Genomic DNA, 17,414 nt, shown 5'->3' on the forward strand with positions numbered 1-17,414 from the left:
GTTTTCAGAAATGATTTAGTAGCAGAAGGTCTTTGCTGCTATATCATTTCATTGTTTCATCATGTTCTATTGTCAGTTTCAGGGATCCAGCTTAGCTGAGTCAGTTGTACCTTGAGGAGGCCATGCCTTTTTTCCTGTTATTGCCTAGTCACAGGCCTTCTTAATTCTCTCACTCTGGTTGAGCACTTCCATTGCCCTGACTTATTTTCTTCTCTGTTACCCATCTTGGTACATTGCTTTCATTCCTGGATGCTCAGAGCAAGCCTTCCTTGCACAGCAGATATGATATCTTCTTTCTCTGAAATACAATTTTACTTTAAGATTCTCTTTTTCTGAGTTGTTCAGATTGGAAATTTATTATTCTGCCCCACATTTCTCTTTAATTCTTGTCTGTAATGTCTTGCATTAAATTTAACGTAGGGGAGGGTCATACATAGGTTTCTCTCATGGACCAGGCTTCCTCTCTCAGACAGTCTTGCGCCCATTACTTTTTTCCCAAGACTCATCAGAGAACGCATGTAACTCCAACTGTATCTTATGATTTTTTTTTTTTTTTTTTTTTTTTGCGGTACATGGGCCTCTCACTGTTGTGGCCTCTCCCGTTGCGGAGCACAGGCTCTGGACGCGCAGGCTCAGTGGCCATGGCTCATGGGCCCAACCGCTCCGCGGCATGTGGGATCTTCCCGGACCGGGGCACGAACCCGTGTCCCCTGCATCGGCAGGTGGACTCTCAACCACTGCGCCACCAGGAAAGCCCATCTTATGATTTTTTAAAGCTCCTCTTCCTGGTTATATCAGGCTCTTTCAGCAAGCTTGAAGGAAGAAGGGTATTGTTGCTAGGAAGATTTGGTAATATGTTCGTTTTTACTAAACAGGAGCCACAGGGTTTCTCAACCAGGGGACTGTTCACATTTCAGGCTGGATGATTCTTTGGTGTAGGGGGCATCCCGTGCATTGTGGGATGTTTAGCAGCTTCCCTGGCCTCTGCCCACTAGATGCCAGTAGCACCACACCTCCTCCAGTCAGAACAACGAAAAACATCTCCAGACATAGCCAATGTCCCTTGGGGGACAAAAGTCACCCCCAGTGAGGGCCACTGGGCTAACGAGAAAGCCGAATGCAAGTCGCTGTCATCCTGTTGTTGGGATGCTACTTGGCCAGCCCCAACAGGTTTAGACAACAGAGCTGCTCTCAGTTGAACCTTAATTAATGAATGTCACAAGTTCCACTTAACTTTTGGCACCTTTCTTAATGCCTTGGAAGCTTTCTTCTAACCAAAAGAAAATGAAAATCATTGTCTCATTGTTTCTCAAAGGGTGAAACACATTGTTGGCTTTAAGTAATTGTTAAATAAATGAGTATAACTCTGCCTGAGGGGGTGAAACTCTCATAAATCCAGAGAGAGTCTTCTCAGGGGTAAGAGAGACTCAGTCTTGTTAGCCTGATAAGAATGGTCTATTTCAGGGTAGGTGTTTTGGGACCATACAGAGATGAAAGGGGAAAAATCAGAAGCAGATCTGTAAAATTTATGCATAAAAATTATTGAAGGAGTTGGATTGGATAAGTGCCAAGGTCCCTATTCTAGAATCTGAGTTAATACTAAGAGTACAGCATGTAGGAGATTTTCTCTTAGCAGTGTCCTAAGTAACTTATAAAATAAATGAATAATAATCACAGATTACTACTTTCCTATCTTTTATTTATCCCTCTTGAAAGCATGCCATTTTAGACCTTTCACAACTGACAAGAATTTTGCTTCAGCATTGTCATCTCTCTGTTTTTCTGGTTCAGGGATACCTACATCTATCTCTGTCTTTTTGTAATATGCTACCATTTCCAAAAGGACCATCCTCCCAAATACATAAAAACTTCCTTTAATTAAAGAGAGAATTGTATCCTCTGTGCCCCTTGCCTATATTTGATTATGTTGCCATGTGTGGGACCTAGGTCTCATCCAAGGGAAATAGTTATACGAAGTCTAAAAATAATTTGCAGTATGAGAACCTGTATGGTCCACAGGAGACTTGAGAACGGTCAAGTTCATTGTTAAAGAGCTCTGGTTAGCAAACATCCATTTCCCCTAAGAAAAGTGCTAGGGAAATTCTAGAATCTGCTGTGCTTTCTGTTTTCAACAGGTAACTACATTTGATCAAAGAAATTGACATTTGTGCCTAGCCTTCTGTCTCTAGCCGTCAGTATCACAGCTTGATTCTTTTATTTTGAAGAGAAGTAGACTGTAATCATGGTACTTATTGTAGGTTGAAATTCATCTCACTTTCTCTGTATTCCCAACACAGAAGTTTTATCTTTTCCAATTATATTTAAAATGATGCTTGGAATAAAACCAAAATGGAAGCCTCTTTTGTTAATCCACACTTCTAAGGAATCAGGATAATAGAGTTTATTTATTTTATTTTTATGTGAAGCCCTTTTGAAAGCAACATAAAGTTTAACTTCCTCGAGCAGTATTTTGATCGTTTTACATTTCTTTAATTCCAATTTACTTGGTTCAAACAGAGAGGACCTGCCTAATCATTTTTTACTCGTAATAAATTGCAAATAAAAATTACTTCTTTGTTAGCAGTGTGGCCTTTCTTCAGGTAGTGTAAAGAGAAATTTAAGCTACCTAAAATTTACCCCAATTTAAGAGAAAAGGTAGAATTCTGATTTGCCAAATGACAGCTATTTTCTGGTAAACTTTATACTTGGTTAATGGAGTGTTTTAATCGCTCAGTTTGGGATTTGGGAATAAAATTATATACTTTCCAAAATGCCGTATAAAAGAAACAATTTTATTTCTGGTGGTATTTTTATGTTAAATAATGTTGTCTGTTTCTCTTTGCTAGGTTGATGGGAATATGAGCAAAATTTATTGCCAAAACCTTTGCTTGTTAGCCAAGCTCTTCCTGGACCACAAAACGTTGTATTATGATGTCGAGCCATTCCTTTTTTATGTCCTTACAAAAAATGATGAAAAGGGCTGTCATCTGGTTGGATACTTCTCTAAGGTAAAACAAGAGCCAGTATGACCTTCATTTTCTTTTTCAAAATGTTTTTGGTAGAGCCCAATTCTTCAAACAGGGCTTTTTTATGACTCTAATTTGAACAAGTGACACATGTTTCTGAAAAGCTCAGATTCTTATTCAGAGCTCATTAAAAACAACAACAAAAAACAATAAGCAACGTGCCTAGGAAGTGTGTAAAGGACCTCAGCACTGTTTGCTGTTTCGACTGTCAGCATTCACATAACGTTATAATTGCTGCCTTGCAGACCACCTAGCATCTTTTATCTTCTAAATGTTAAGCTTATTTCCCTTTTCCCCCTAAGTGGTGTCAACATGAAGCTTTCAATGTAACGTAGCATTTAAAAGATAATTTTCATTTCTCCTCCTTGTGTTTCCTCTGTGATCATCAGTATCTCAGTGAGTTAGAACATTGGCATTTGGACAGTTAAGCTAATATAATGGCTGGTTTTACTCTTTTGTCTCTTATTCTCTGTGCTATTGTTTTAAGATCTAAAGCAGCCCCACCTTTAGAAAGCCTAAGTTATCTCCAGCTGTTAACACAGGGGAGCCCTTGACATAGTGAGTGGATATAGTTTGTCTTTTTCACTGGTTCAGAGCAATTCTCTCACATTCTTCTGTTCAAAGGCTTCTGAGAAACAATAACTCATATGTAATAAACGAAATCTGAGTTTGGAGATATTTACCAGGTAATGACCTTAACTTTTCTTAGGTACTTAGGAAATAGTTTAATATGCCAGGATGGTAATTATAAGACTTCCAGGCAGAAGGTAAAATGATCCAAACCCTGTATCTTATTTTTTTTATGATGTGTGTGTGCATGTTGGGTGATAAGTGAATTTCACTGACTCTACTGTTGCATAATGTAAATGGAATGCCTAATGGAAGTGTCATTTTCATGGAAGATCAAAAGGTAGAATATATATGAAGGTCCTTTGCATACGGAAGTTTTTCTAAATTTAAGAATCAATCCAGAGACCATAAACAAAAATAGGAATAAGTGACAGCACTCGTGGAAAACAGCCTCAACGTCTTAATCCACATATTTGGTAAAGCTCTAAAACGAAAAAGAAGAAAGTTAACTTTATAAGTATGGATTCGAAAGGTGATAGAGAATTAACACAAGGTGAAACAATAACTAGGAAATCTATATAACTTATTAAACATTTTACGTTCTGTATAGATGTGTAAACATCTTTTTCTCCGAAGAGTTGAAAAGAATAGTGGTTATAACTGTCCTTCCTGTGCAAAAATGGTGTTTCTTTAAATGTATCTGAGTTTAAAAACAGATGCTCAGTGGTGCCTGCTGCCGTTGTCCTGCCTTGTCTCAAGTTGGCCTCTGGGTCTCAGTTCTTGGTAACTCTTGGGGTTCAAATCTCTGCCTCTCTTCCTCCCAGGGAGCCCAACATTTTACTTAGAACAAGATAAAGTTTTTACATTTTGTCAGTTTCTTTTATAGTATGGCAGCAACTACTATCATTTCTTACTATACCCGGAATACTATTATATTCTTTGGCAGTGCAGTAAAACAAAAATTAATCTAAAAAAACAGCCATGTTAAAAGAGTAGACTCAAATTAAACCATATTCTAACATGTCAATTGGAGTGTGAAGGACTATGGCCCTTTGGGGTTATACTTAAACCAAATTCTAGATGTTATAGCCAGAGAATGGCCAAGATGATCTAGAAAAGTTCAGTGTAAACCATTACATGCATGTGACTTTCCAAGCACATAATAGATGACTCAAAACAGGAAGGAAAGGAGGAGGAGTTATTTTATCCATAGATTAGAGTTTAGCTGTAGTAATGTGTTAAAGGGCAGGGGGCAGGGGCTGGGGTGGGGGAAGGACAACTCTTGGGTGGGATTTCCAAAAATCGTGTACAGGTAAGAATAGTTTGGGACAAAGAAAAGACCGGCATCAAGGATGAATCCTTAAACCCAGAGTACATCTCTTTTTAGATTTGTGACCCATTTGTCTGACTTTGCAAAATAGACTAATTATTTGAATCTTTGCCGCAGATGTGCACAGCCAGTGATGGACAATCCAGTTTCTTAGGAAAATTGACACACATCATTTCTTTCTCCTCATTTCTTGGAGACTCCACAGACAGCTACAAATGTGCAAAAGTCAGGAGCACATCTTTTTCACAAAGGAATCTTTAATTCTGCCCTGTAGGGTTTTTTTCTACAACCATTTCCTGTGATCTTTCAAATAGGTTCATTAAAGATCTGGGTGTTCCTAAGTAATTCTTTGGTGTGGTTAGTACCATTTGTGGTCAATCTAATTTGTGGTTTATATTTGGCCAGAGCATTCACAACCTCAAAAGCCTTTTCCAGATCTCCCCTGTGTAGGTTTTGGCGGCTTCTATGTACCCTGAAGAAAATATTGCTGCTCTGATGCCATATCCCATGAAAATTGCAAATTTTTCTTGAACTATAAGAACCATTTCCCACCATATTCTTTCCAGTCTTCCTCCTGGTTTCAGACTGTTGGTAATATTTTGGCCTCCACTTTGGTTTGGAGGCTTGGGGATTTCTTGTTGCTGTTGTCATTTTTGTTTTGTTGTCCTACTTTGAAATGCAGATTAATTATTTCTCCAGCTTTTTACTTTATTTACTCATAGGAGAAATGTATTTGTGTAAGTCTACCCACACATACAGTATTTTAGTTTCACTGGGACCTTTTGCAAAATATTCCTAACTGACCCCGCTGGGTGACTCTCGGGATGTTGTTTTTTTTTTTAATCCCCATCTCCCAGGTTGTTTGAGCACGGAAAACATTTCTTCCATACTGTCTGTGTTCTGTTTCATTTGACTCACATTTCCTTGGATTCTTTATTCGTATTTCATGGTACTGACATTCAAGAATAAAATATAATTGAGAGGCATGCCTGGAGTGGGTAGTTTGTTGTTAGCTGATAGTTTGATTGATTAGGACGGTAGGATTATTCTGCTTGATCCTGACCTAACACGTTGGCTCACCTTAGTGGACCGTGGTACAAGGACGATGGCAGGTGCAGGGAATTGCCCACTTCAGCAGTGCTCTGACATACTTGATCTGTCTCTCCTTCCCTCAGGAAAAGCTTTGCCAGCAGAAGTATAACGTCTCCTGCATAATGATCATGCCCCAGCACCAGAGGCAAGGATTTGGACGGTTTCTCATTGATTTCAGTAAGTGAAGTACTTTATTACTTTCATGATCCAGGGAGCTGATGGCTGTTAAAGGAGAGTAGCACATAAAACTTTATTTAACCTACTTTGTTGTTTTTATCAATAGATAACGGGTTTACTACTTATATTTACATAGGTTAGAAAATCTTCCTCAAGTGAAAAATGTACTGCTGCTCACTATTGTACTCTAGGAAATTGAGACTCCATCTCTCGGCAGTGTCACCAGCTCACAAAGCCATTACCCTGAATGAACCAGCAGAATTACATTCCATTCTGTGGGGCTCATGCTCATTAGCACCAAAAGAGGCAATTATTTGTGATTAAAGCCAAAGGAATTGTTATTTAAAAGGATTTTCAGCTTTCTAAAATTTTGCCTATAATCTTGTGCAGTACAGAGCAGGAAAGGGATCTTTATCTTCAGAAAAACAATTCTTTAGGTAGCCTATCCTTCTTGGCTGTCTGGTAGAAATAAACATCTTGTTTTGTTAATTTCCCTTTTCTATTACAGAAATTATTACAGTGTTCGTATCTAGAGGTTGCCCAAGAAATATTTTTTTATACACATTTGTATCTTCTGAGTCTCCTCAGTGAAGATCGGAATACTATTTTAAAGTACGCATAGGATAATGTTTTTTAAAAATTGGTAGTTTTTTTCCTCCCTGTTTATATTATACTGGATGTGTTAATGTAGTATTAAGGCTGCATTTCGAGAATGGATTCAAAGTATCCAGATAACACGAAGGCGGGATATCCCATGATAATAATCACTTGTAAAAATCTGTTGCTAGGAACTGTGTGCTTCTTCATTACCAGATTTTAAACTGAAAGAAGGAAAATATAGCAGATGATGTAATCTTCATAAGGTACATCAGATGCAAAAGCAAAATGTAAATGTCCTCAAGGAAAACCATGAAGTAACATGTTGAGTCTAAATCTATATTATTAGATGTTGAAATGTTAAAGTTTAGGTGTAAAATATAACCGTATAGCAGCTTTGGACGGATTTGTATAATTTATTGACATTGAAGGATATTCTTTTTTGAAGTATCTTTATTGATTATTTTTACATTTTCAGATGGCATTTTCTAGTTATTTAATTCGTTACCCTAGTCTTACTCTTCTTTCTTGATCTAGTCATCCCATGGAGGGCCATCTTACCAGAAGTTTACCATTTTTACTTTACAGTCCTAGTTGTAATGAGTTCTAAGGGCAAATCCAATTGTGTTGTTTTGGAGATTTTTGGGGCCACTGTTCACAAGTTGTTCCTAAATACTATAATTTCTGGTATGCATAGCAGCCATTCGAGCCTTAAACTTTGGGTAGTATCTGCATGCTTACAGAGTAAGGCAAACTTCTTAGCTCGAATCAAGATCTTTCCAAACAGCTAGTTCCAGCCTATGTTTTAGGCTTTTTCATGTATTATTTCATATATTAATCTCCATTTTGCTCAAATATTCTGAGCAGGTTCCCATACTTCCATTCTTTGTGCAGTCCCTTCCTGAAATGACCACTTCTTCCTTCTCCAGCCTCTGTCTGTTCAAAATCCTACCCATTGTTAAAGAGCTAGCTCAGGAGCCTCTTCTTTTTGATCCCACCTCCTGGAGTTTCATCCCATTCTCTTCTTTGCTGCGTATCTCTGCAGTATAGCACTTAGACTCAATTCATTCTTTTGTGGTAATTATTTGATCTAAGTGTCATACTTCCAACTTACTGTCAACTCCTTGGATACCTTTTTTGTATTCAGGTGGACAGTGCACTCAATAATCTGCATTAGATGTATTTTTGTTAAGTTGTATTGAATCTCCTAAGTGATATGGTCACTGCCCACGATAATTTTCCACCTAAAATTTAAAAGGGACTGGTACTTACCAGGTAAAAATGCAAGTCTCTAAATACAGTAACGTCTGACTTGTACAGTGTGATCTGGTACTGAGGCCTTAATGCATAAAATAACAACCCAGGAACAAAGACATTCCCTTCAAATGAAAACTGTATTAGAGTCTACTCTGTTTTTTTAAAACATGAACTAGGGAACACAGTGGAACCTATCTGGATGGCTTAGGGCCATCATGATAAATGCCATCCATTAGGGTGCATCCAGGCAATGCAGTGCTACAGGTGTCATTTTAGATTTTCTCTTTCATATACCCTTGGTATCATCCTGCACTGGAGAGGGTTAAGGAATATGATGAATGATTTGAATGAAGTTGAAAGGGAATTGGTGCTATTTCTTCAGAGAAGAGAAAAACCAGGGAAAGAATTTATAGCACTCAGAGAAAATGGGGACTGGTGTAAACCCAACAGAAATTCAATTTAAAGCGAAAAAATAATTCCTTGGCTACACAGGTTTTTAAAGAAGATAGAGTAGGCTGCTGAAAAAATTGATAGCATCTCCTCTTTGGAGGTTACTTAAAATAATAGTAGATAAATATCTTTTCTATGATGATTAGATCCAGTCTTTTGCAGAAGTAGGAGATAAACCCCATGACCTCGCATAATCCTTGTCAACCTTACATTTCAGAACTCAGGGAAAAACAGATAACTGGGGTTACAGGTTTTCTAAATCTGCTGTTTTTAAAGGAACCTTTTAACGGTTAGATTTATTTTATTTCTGTTTGTACATGAGCCTGAGGGTCTTTTGGTCGGGGAGGTATTTTCAGTAATTCAAAGAAAGTTGTAAGGCAGGAAATCTTTATTTTGTCTATAATTACTGCTGGTTCAGGAAGCCAAAACAAGATACCGACAGAAGGAAAGCTGTTCTTTGCCCAGCTGCCCGTTGGCACACTGGATCACAGACATGAGCGAAAAATGATGTGTTGTGTGTATATAAAGAACTGTGAATCCAAAGCTTTGAACACTGTTCTCCAGGACAGTCAAGAGGTGGAATGCTCATCCCAGGACCAAATGCTGTCCTTGGAATAATGTTGTTGTCTGTATCTTCCTAGGACAGCTTGTCTGGGATGTGTCTGAGCAGGGCTTCCCAGGAGGTCATCTGCAGAGCTTTGCCGGAGTGACTAAAGGGCACCAACTCCCAATCTGCTCATAAACCAACTCAGGGGTTTTGTAACTCTGCCCAAAACTTAAGTGGCTAGAGGAAGGAGGTGACTTGTCATGGGTTGAAGCTGATACTCCATCTCCTTTTCTCTCCTGTTTCTGAGATTCCCTCTCTCCCTCAGTCAGAAATTTTAAAGTCCTCCCCGTCTCTTTCTAAACACACACACACACACACACACCACACACACACACACACACACACACACAAACACACCCATTCTCCATCCCCACCAGGCATGTCAAAACTTCAGAGAAGCCCCCGCTCCACGAAACTTTTGTGATTCCTACTTCCCAGCCGCCAGGACAAGGCAAGTAGCTGCTTTTCTCCCAGGGTGTTGCTGGATCCTGGGGCAGCTGCGTGTTCCCTGCTAGGCCATGCCCTGCCCTGCTGCCAGAGCTGCCCAGCAATGCCTTATCCAGCTTACTATTTTTCCTTTAATTTTGAAATAATTTCAGACTTAGAGAAAAGTTATAAAAATGGCACCAAGAATTCCCATATGACTCTCTACCTCAGTTTCCCAGATATGACATTTAATCACATCTGCTTTTTGCTTTTATTTCCCTCCCACTCCCTCCCATCCCTCTCTATCATATTGAGATGTATTTCTTTTTCGGAATCATTTGAGAGTAAATGCAGACCTATAGCACCTTTACCCTTACTATTTCAGAGTGTTGTTCTAAAAACAAAGATGCTCTCACATGTAACCACAAATTATCAAACCAAGAAGTTAATGTTAATTCAGCACTATTATCTAATCTCTCTACCTTGTTCAAATTCCAAATTTTGCCAGTTTTCAACTAATGCCCTTTTCCGGTGGGGGGGGGGGGAAATGTTTTTTCCCCAGTCCAAGATCTCATGTTGAGTTATGTCTCTTGAGTAATCTGGAATCATACCTTAGTCATTTTTTTGTTTGTTTTGTTGTTACCTTGACATTTTGTGAAGTGTACAGGCCATTTATTTTGTACGTGTCCTCAGTTTGGGTTTGTCTGATGTTTTCTCATGTCATATTCAAGTTCTCGATTTTTTGGGGCAGGAATACACAGAAGTGCTGCTGGGTCCTCCTCAGTGCCTCTTAGCAGGATTACATGATCATTTATTTGTCCCCATCACTGGCTTTTGAGGTGGTACCTTTCAGGTTCTTCATTGTAAAATAACTATATTTTCCCTTTGTAATCAGTAAATATCTGGTAAGAAGATACTTCGGGATTATGTAATATCCTGTTTCTCATCCAGTTTTTACCTATACTTTTAGCATTTATTTATGATTCTTAGCTAAAAATCGTTATTACTTTGGTAACTGCCAAATGGTGATTTTTTAAATCCCATTGTTATTCTACTTATTTGTTGACATTTGCTGTAGGGAAGAGCTTCCTTTATTAATTTTTAGTTAAATAATTCATTTATTTCATTAGTCTTTAATTTATATAATTATGGACTACTCATGGATTTTTATTTTATTCTTTGGATTATAACCTGTTGCTTCCATTGTGTATTTTGATGTTACATTGCCCCAGATTTATTCAGTGGGAACTGCTTCAAGCTGGCTCCTGTGTCCTTCTGACATTCTGATCCTTCAGCCACTTCTTAGCATTCCAGATCAACACCACTGCAAGGTTTTAGTCTATCCTTCCATATTTCTGCATTTGTAACTCTCTTCTCTGATAGTGAGAAACCTGACTTCCATACCCACAATATATTTATTTATGGGCTCAGTCCTAGAATACACAATTAAGTAGTTTTAGAATTGCTAGCTCATACCACTGTGTAAAACAAACCTCCTAACCAGAGGTCAGTTTTTGTATGTAGCGCTTTTTGACTTTACCCTGAGTGTACTTTTAGTTAAAGTACTGTTTCCAAATGTTAGTGAGGTTAGTTCTTTTTAATTTTTCCCCCTTCAGGGAGGTTATATTATTCATTTCAAATACAGTTAGGCTTATTTGTTTCTGTTTGTTATCCACTTTAGTTTTTCTCTATCCTTGTTTTTTTTTTTTTAAGACTATAAAACATTAACATGATTTTCAAAGTTGAAACTATATTAGAAGGTATACTCAGACAAGTGCCATTCCCCTCCTCCCCTCCCTCCCCCAGTCCCATTCCTGACTCTTTCCTGCACGTCACCAATCTTATTAGTATCTAGTTTATCCTTCCTGTGTTTCTTTTGGTACAAATGAGAAAATAGATGTGTGTCTTCTAATTTCTCCTCCTTTCTTACACAAAAGGTAGCATACTACAGACGGTCTTTTACGTTTTGCTTTTTTCCGCTTAAGAATATATCCTGGAAATCACTCCATGCCACTTCATAGAGATCTTCTTATTTTCTTCTACAGCTGCATAGTTCTCCAGTGTGTGGATGTATGTACTGTATTCACCTAGTCTCCTAGGTATAGACATATAGGTTGTTTCCAATATGTCACAATTTTAAAAGTGCTATAGTAAGTAGCTTGGGCAGATTTTGACTGATACATTCTTACAGAGCGGTGAGAGTCTGTTATATATACTTTCAGTTTTTTAGGACTCTGCTTGGCTGGGCCATTGCCCAGCAGATAACAAGCTTTTACTCAAGTCTGCAGAGCTCAAACCCTGCCTGGGGAGCAGGATACAAAATCCATGCTCCTTGACTGACCTGGGAGAGACTCAGGGAAAGCAGCTGATTCAGCAGTAGGTTGCAGGACATTGTGCCAGGTCATGGTGAAAGAGGCTGGCATCAGCACTTACTTGTGTGTTTGTGTAAATGCATTTATCAGATTCTAAACTGGATAATGGAGAAGGATGAGAAGATTCATTTCTTACCTCTTCATTTAACATTTTTTGATTGGGGCACCTTAGTCTACACTCTGCTATATACCAGCAACAAAAATGAAGAAGACATAGCTCTTGCCGGGTGTGACAAGCCATCAATTGCTGGGCAGTATATTTCTACAGTAGATATTGAGAGCTCATGGCATGAGAAGTTAAAGTGAAAACATTCCAGGCTGAGGGAAACAACATATTCAAAAGCATGGCCATGTAAGGAAACATGTTAGATGTCTGGATAACAACAAAAGAAACTCCAAGTAGATTAAAGACTTAGGGGTTAACAAAAATAAAAAATAAAGACATTAAAAAAGAAGAAGAGGGGACTTCCCTGGCGGTCCAGCAGTTAAGACTCTGCGCTTCCAATGCAGGAGGTGCAGGTTCGATCCCTGGTCGGGGAACTGTGATCCCACATGCCTCACAGCCAAAAAATTTAAAAACTAACTAACTAAATAAATAATTTTTTTAAAAAGAAAAAAAGTAGAAGAAAGGATATCTAATTATTTATCTAATCTTTAGATGGTCAAGGACATCCTAAGCATTAAAAGAATGAAAGAAGTCACACAAAAAATACATAAACTTCACTGTATAAAAGTGTAAAACTTCTATGTAGGAAAAAGTATTAATATTTAAAAGTAAACATAATGGGAAAGATGTTTGCAACAAATATACCAGGCAAAGTTTTGATACCTATAGTATTTAAATGAATATAAAAGTAAAGGTTTGATAGTGTTGAAACATAAACCCTAATGGAAAAATGAGCAGAGGACATGAACACAGAATGTGCAGAAAAGGAAAATCACTGGGGGCAGCAACATTGCTGACATTTACTGAGTGTCTAATATGTGCCAGTCACTGTCGTAGGAGTCCTGACTCATTCTGTCCTCACATCAGCTGTTGAGATGTGTGCTTTTATTTTAACCTCATTGTACGGGTGAGGAAACTACTGACAATAGAAAAAAAAACAAAAACAGAATACCCTCAGTATTCAAAGGTAAGAGAGAACCATTCCCCTGAGAACGGTACATTCATATAATGGAATATTATTAGCCATTGAGAATTATGTTTTGAAGAATTTTTAATAAAATAAGAAAATACTTATGATAAATAAGTGGCTTTCAAAATTGTATATATAATATGTTCTCGATTATGTAAATAGTATATGGACAGAAAGAAAGGAAATACACTTCCATATTAACTCTAGAATTAGAATTACAGGCAATTTTAATTTCCTTATACCTTTTGTTGTAACTAAAAAGCAAATTAATTTAAGAAGCAAGAGTCAGGGAAGGCCTGATGTAGGGCAATGGCAATGAGGATGTGTGGAAATGAGGCAGGTGTTTTCCTGTTCGTTCTGCAGCAGGTAGAACTCTGCCAGGCACCTAGTGGTGCTCAGTAAATACTATTTGAATAAGTGAATGAACTGAGCTTGGAAAGGTAGTGAGTGCAGCTTTGGCCACGTTGCCTTTGCTGTGATTTTAGGCATCCATGTGCAGCTTCCCATGGAGTTCAGAGTTCAGTAAGGGTATGCAGTAGGGGGAGCCTACAGGGAATCGTGGGTGTGCCATAGTGGTTGAAACCATAGGTGTGAATGAGGACAACCCAGGGAGAGTGTAGAGAAACAGGGCTGAGGATGGCGTTCTTGGAGTTCCAACATTCCGGGGGCTAATAGAGGATGAAGTCATCAAGAAAATTGTAAAGCGTCCAGAAGTAGGAAGAGGATCAAGAGAAAAAATGGTGTCAGGGAAGCCAAAAGAGGTCAGTATTTCAACAACAATGGTACTTATAATCATAGCTGACATTTCTAGAGCACTTACTATGTGTCAGGCACTGTCACCCAAATCACACACATTAACTCGCTTAATCCTTGCAAAGACCCTAGGGTTGGTTACTGTTATCATATCTCTTTGCAGGTCACAGAGACACTAAGAAGCTTGTCTAAGGTCACTCCCCAGCCACTGTTCAGTGCCCCAGAGAAGAAGGTTAAGATAAGGTGTAAAAAGTATACTTTGGAGGACTGTGTATACGTGGAATTTAAAGAAGTAGATTCAAAAAGCTCGACTGTCAAGGGCTGTAGGTTGTTTTTGTTTCTAAGCTAGAGAGACTGGAGCATTGGTGGAAAGAGGAGAGGGGAGCACTGATGGATAAAATCAAAGAGAAAACAAAAAGTGATAACCAGATGGGTTGTTTAGTACAAACTGAGAAAAGGCATTTGATGAAATTCAATACTCTTTGCTAATTTAAAATAATAAAACATACTAACTTGAATTATAAGAATTCTAAATCTTGTATTAACTTTTTCTTCTTTGTTTCAGACTTGACTTCCTCTTAGGGGAGCTATAAAGGGTAGATGACAGTTGGGTCCAAGAGTCTACAAACATAAATCTATAGTTTTCTTGAGACTGGTATACAGATGACAAGTTTGTCAATTACATAAATTGTCAGTTACCTCTACCTTCAGTCATTTTAAAAACGACTGTCTATTTGTAGGCTAATCATAAAAGTTTGTAAGCAGCTTCAGTTCTTGGCTTTCTTTATTCAATATTAAAATACTGTACGATGTGTCAGGGTTGTACTTAATGGCACAGAACTCACTCTAGAGGAGTTAGGAGTGGTGGAATGAGTTAGGCACTCATTTTAGGAAATCCCCTTTGCTGTTCTTTTCTATGATCTTATATGTTGAGAGGTTTCACTTTGGCTTTCATGGGGAATGTATACTGTTTACAAACTGAGTCTGTCATTAGTGCGTGCTGCTAGAAGATGGCTGCAGATGACCCAGTTTTGTGCCTACAAGTTATGAACTTGGTCACGTCGCAGTGTGGTTAGCAGTGTCCTTGTACTTGTTCCGATTTCTTAAGAATGGTGTGTGTGCACACACACACCTGGACTTAAGGAAAATAAGAAATACAATAAACTTTTATGGAAGGATGCTTCTGGGTACAATTTAATATCTAGTTTCACTCTCACTGACAGTTAATGGGTTAATTTTCCACGCCCTCATTCTTTCGCTGGTCTGGTTCTAATGACACAGATCTCTTCATTAGGTACTTCAGAGAGTCCAGACCTAAGCTTGTCTTTCCTTTAGCCTCCTTATAACTCTTGGTTGATTTCTTGAGGAAGCACCACTTAGATGAGAAAGCATCTTTTCTCTGCTTTCCTGCTCTCCCTACTTCTCTGCCCTTCTAGGTCCATCAAGCAGAATTAGAAAGTCACATCCTGCATCTCTGCCTAGAAGGGTGTGATGTTGAGAGGCTAATCATGTTAACTCTCTCAAAGAGAAAACTTCTTCCCCTGTATCTTAGATGCTAGCTACTAGCTTAAATGTTATATTGTATATCTAAATAGAGGAATACATTTCACAGTATCTCAGGTTATCAGCTAGCAACTTCCGGTTTTAACAGCCTTCAGTAGATTACTTTAAAAGAGCTACCACTTACAAACTTGTTTTTCAAAACACAATTTAAATAAAATTTAAGAATACTGTTAAGCAAAGATTTAGAGTAATTTCATCCTACCTGAAAATTGCTTTTTTGGAACGAGTTTTTGATCCTGACTGGCCTATCTCCTATAAAAAGTAGGAGGGTTTTTTGTTTGTTTGTTTGTTTGTTTTTTTTGCGGTACGCGGGCCTCTCACTGTTGTGGCCTCTCCTGTTGCAGAGCACAGGCTCCGGACGCGCAGGCTCAGCAGCCATGGCTCACGGGTCTAGCCGCTCCGCGGCATGTGGGATCTTCCCGGACCGGGGCACGCACCCGTGTCCCCTGCATCGGCAGGCAGACTCTCAACCACTGCGCCACCAGGGAAGCCCAGTAAATAGGAGTTTTAATTTAGAAATTTGGTTTCTAAATTTAATTTAGAAATTTGGGTTCCAGTGTACCACGTTTTACCGTAAATTCTAAAGAACCAAGACTGGACAGGAGTCACTAGCTTCTCTCGGAGGGCAAGTTGAGTACAACATCAGGGCGAGCCCACAGGAACTGGGTCCTAGCCTGACAGGCCCTGGTGAGACACCCGATGCTCTAGCGAGGGTCTCTGGGCATCTCTGCGCCATTGTGGTTGACTTAGGGCTACACTTTCCAACAAGTGAACCAGGAACCAGTCCAGGTAGCCAGAGATGGTGCTAAACTTCATAGCTCTGGTGCCAGTCACCTCACCCTGAGCAGACTTATCCTTTTACCCTGGCAGGCATATGAATTCTGTCTTCTCCCTGGTGGGGTAGAAGTCATGCAGCACTCCCTAGGGGCATCGACTCTCTGTTGGGTAGGCTGCAGGGTAAATATTTCACTTTCCCCCATTTGTGAGCCCCATAAGCCAAGCATCAAAGATGTGTTCTGAGAGACCATGACAGTGTGTCTTAGGTACATGATCTATGACTGAAACACTCTGACCTCCTGTGAGGAGTTAAGCAAACTGAATGAAAGAGCTGTACATTTGACATGTGGTATTTACCTACTTATACAATTTTTATTTAATAATTTTCTCTTTTTTCAATGGCATTGACCATAAAAAACATGTTCTAGGCTGAGTAAGTGCAAAATCATTTAGAAAGTTGCATATGTCTTAAATATTCATGGTTTATTACCCATGATGGAGGTAGAGTCTTTGTTCTCAGCTGTAATCTCACCTCCTGGAAGAGCCTGGCACTGAGTAGGTCCTTATTATATATTGAATATTATATATTGAATAAATGTTAAATGAATTACCTCTGGAAGAGCTTTCTTAATGTACTTTCTCTTCACACACATGATTCTTAGGAAGAAGAATTTTATATTATTAGAACATAATTAATCACACCAAATTAATTTGGTTTGCTTACTTCTAAATGATGTCAGGTACGCCCTGCCTTCTTTTGAGGTCTGGTATTTTTGTTCAAGGGCAGCCTCTATCTTAGGATCATATAAGTTGCATCAGAAAGGAGGCTGTCGTTAAGTTACTATAAACCTTGGGCAGAGAAATGAGAGCTGTGACAGAATTCACATTTACACACAGTTGGTCGAAGAGACACTTATCTTTTCCTTACTTCTATCAGATAATTCGTTTCTTCATGCATTTATTTTGGAAGGAGAATTCCAACTTTAGTCCTTGGAAACTGTCAAGAAGGCTTCTCTCTGCAGAGCTTTCCCAGCAGCTGTCCTCCCCGGGTGAGCACAGGCAAGGCAACCATTAAAGAATAATAAGTTATGCTTTTGAAATGGGGCTCGAGTCCTTTATGGCCTTTTCTGAGAAAATAACTGCTTCCCCACCTCCACCATGACACTTGTTGGAAGATAGAACCAGCAGCTGTATCCTCAGACTTCTGCTGGGTTTTAGAAGACATGTTTTGACCTGTGTAATCAAGTATAATGATGACATATATTTTAATAGGCTCCTAGT

General features: G+C 38.8%; 1 protein-coding gene across 1 annotated transcript in view; it reads left to right on the forward strand.

The window, feature by feature from the left end:
* KAT6B (lysine acetyltransferase 6B) overlaps window positions 1-17,414 on the forward strand; it is a 183,228-nt gene that overhangs the window by 139,320 nt on the left and 26,494 nt on the right. Inside the window, 2 exon segments of the mRNA XM_032608381.1 lie at window positions 2,847-3,008; window positions 6,102-6,195. Of these exon segments, the coding sequence (XP_032464272.1) occupies window positions 2,847-3,008; window positions 6,102-6,195 (256 nt within the window).

This window comes from Phocoena sinus, chromosome 16 (genome assembly GCF_008692025.1).
Source record: "Phocoena sinus isolate mPhoSin1 chromosome 16, mPhoSin1.pri, whole genome shotgun sequence".
NCBI classification, from domain to species: Eukaryota; Metazoa; Chordata; class Mammalia; order Artiodactyla; family Phocoenidae; genus Phocoena; species Phocoena sinus.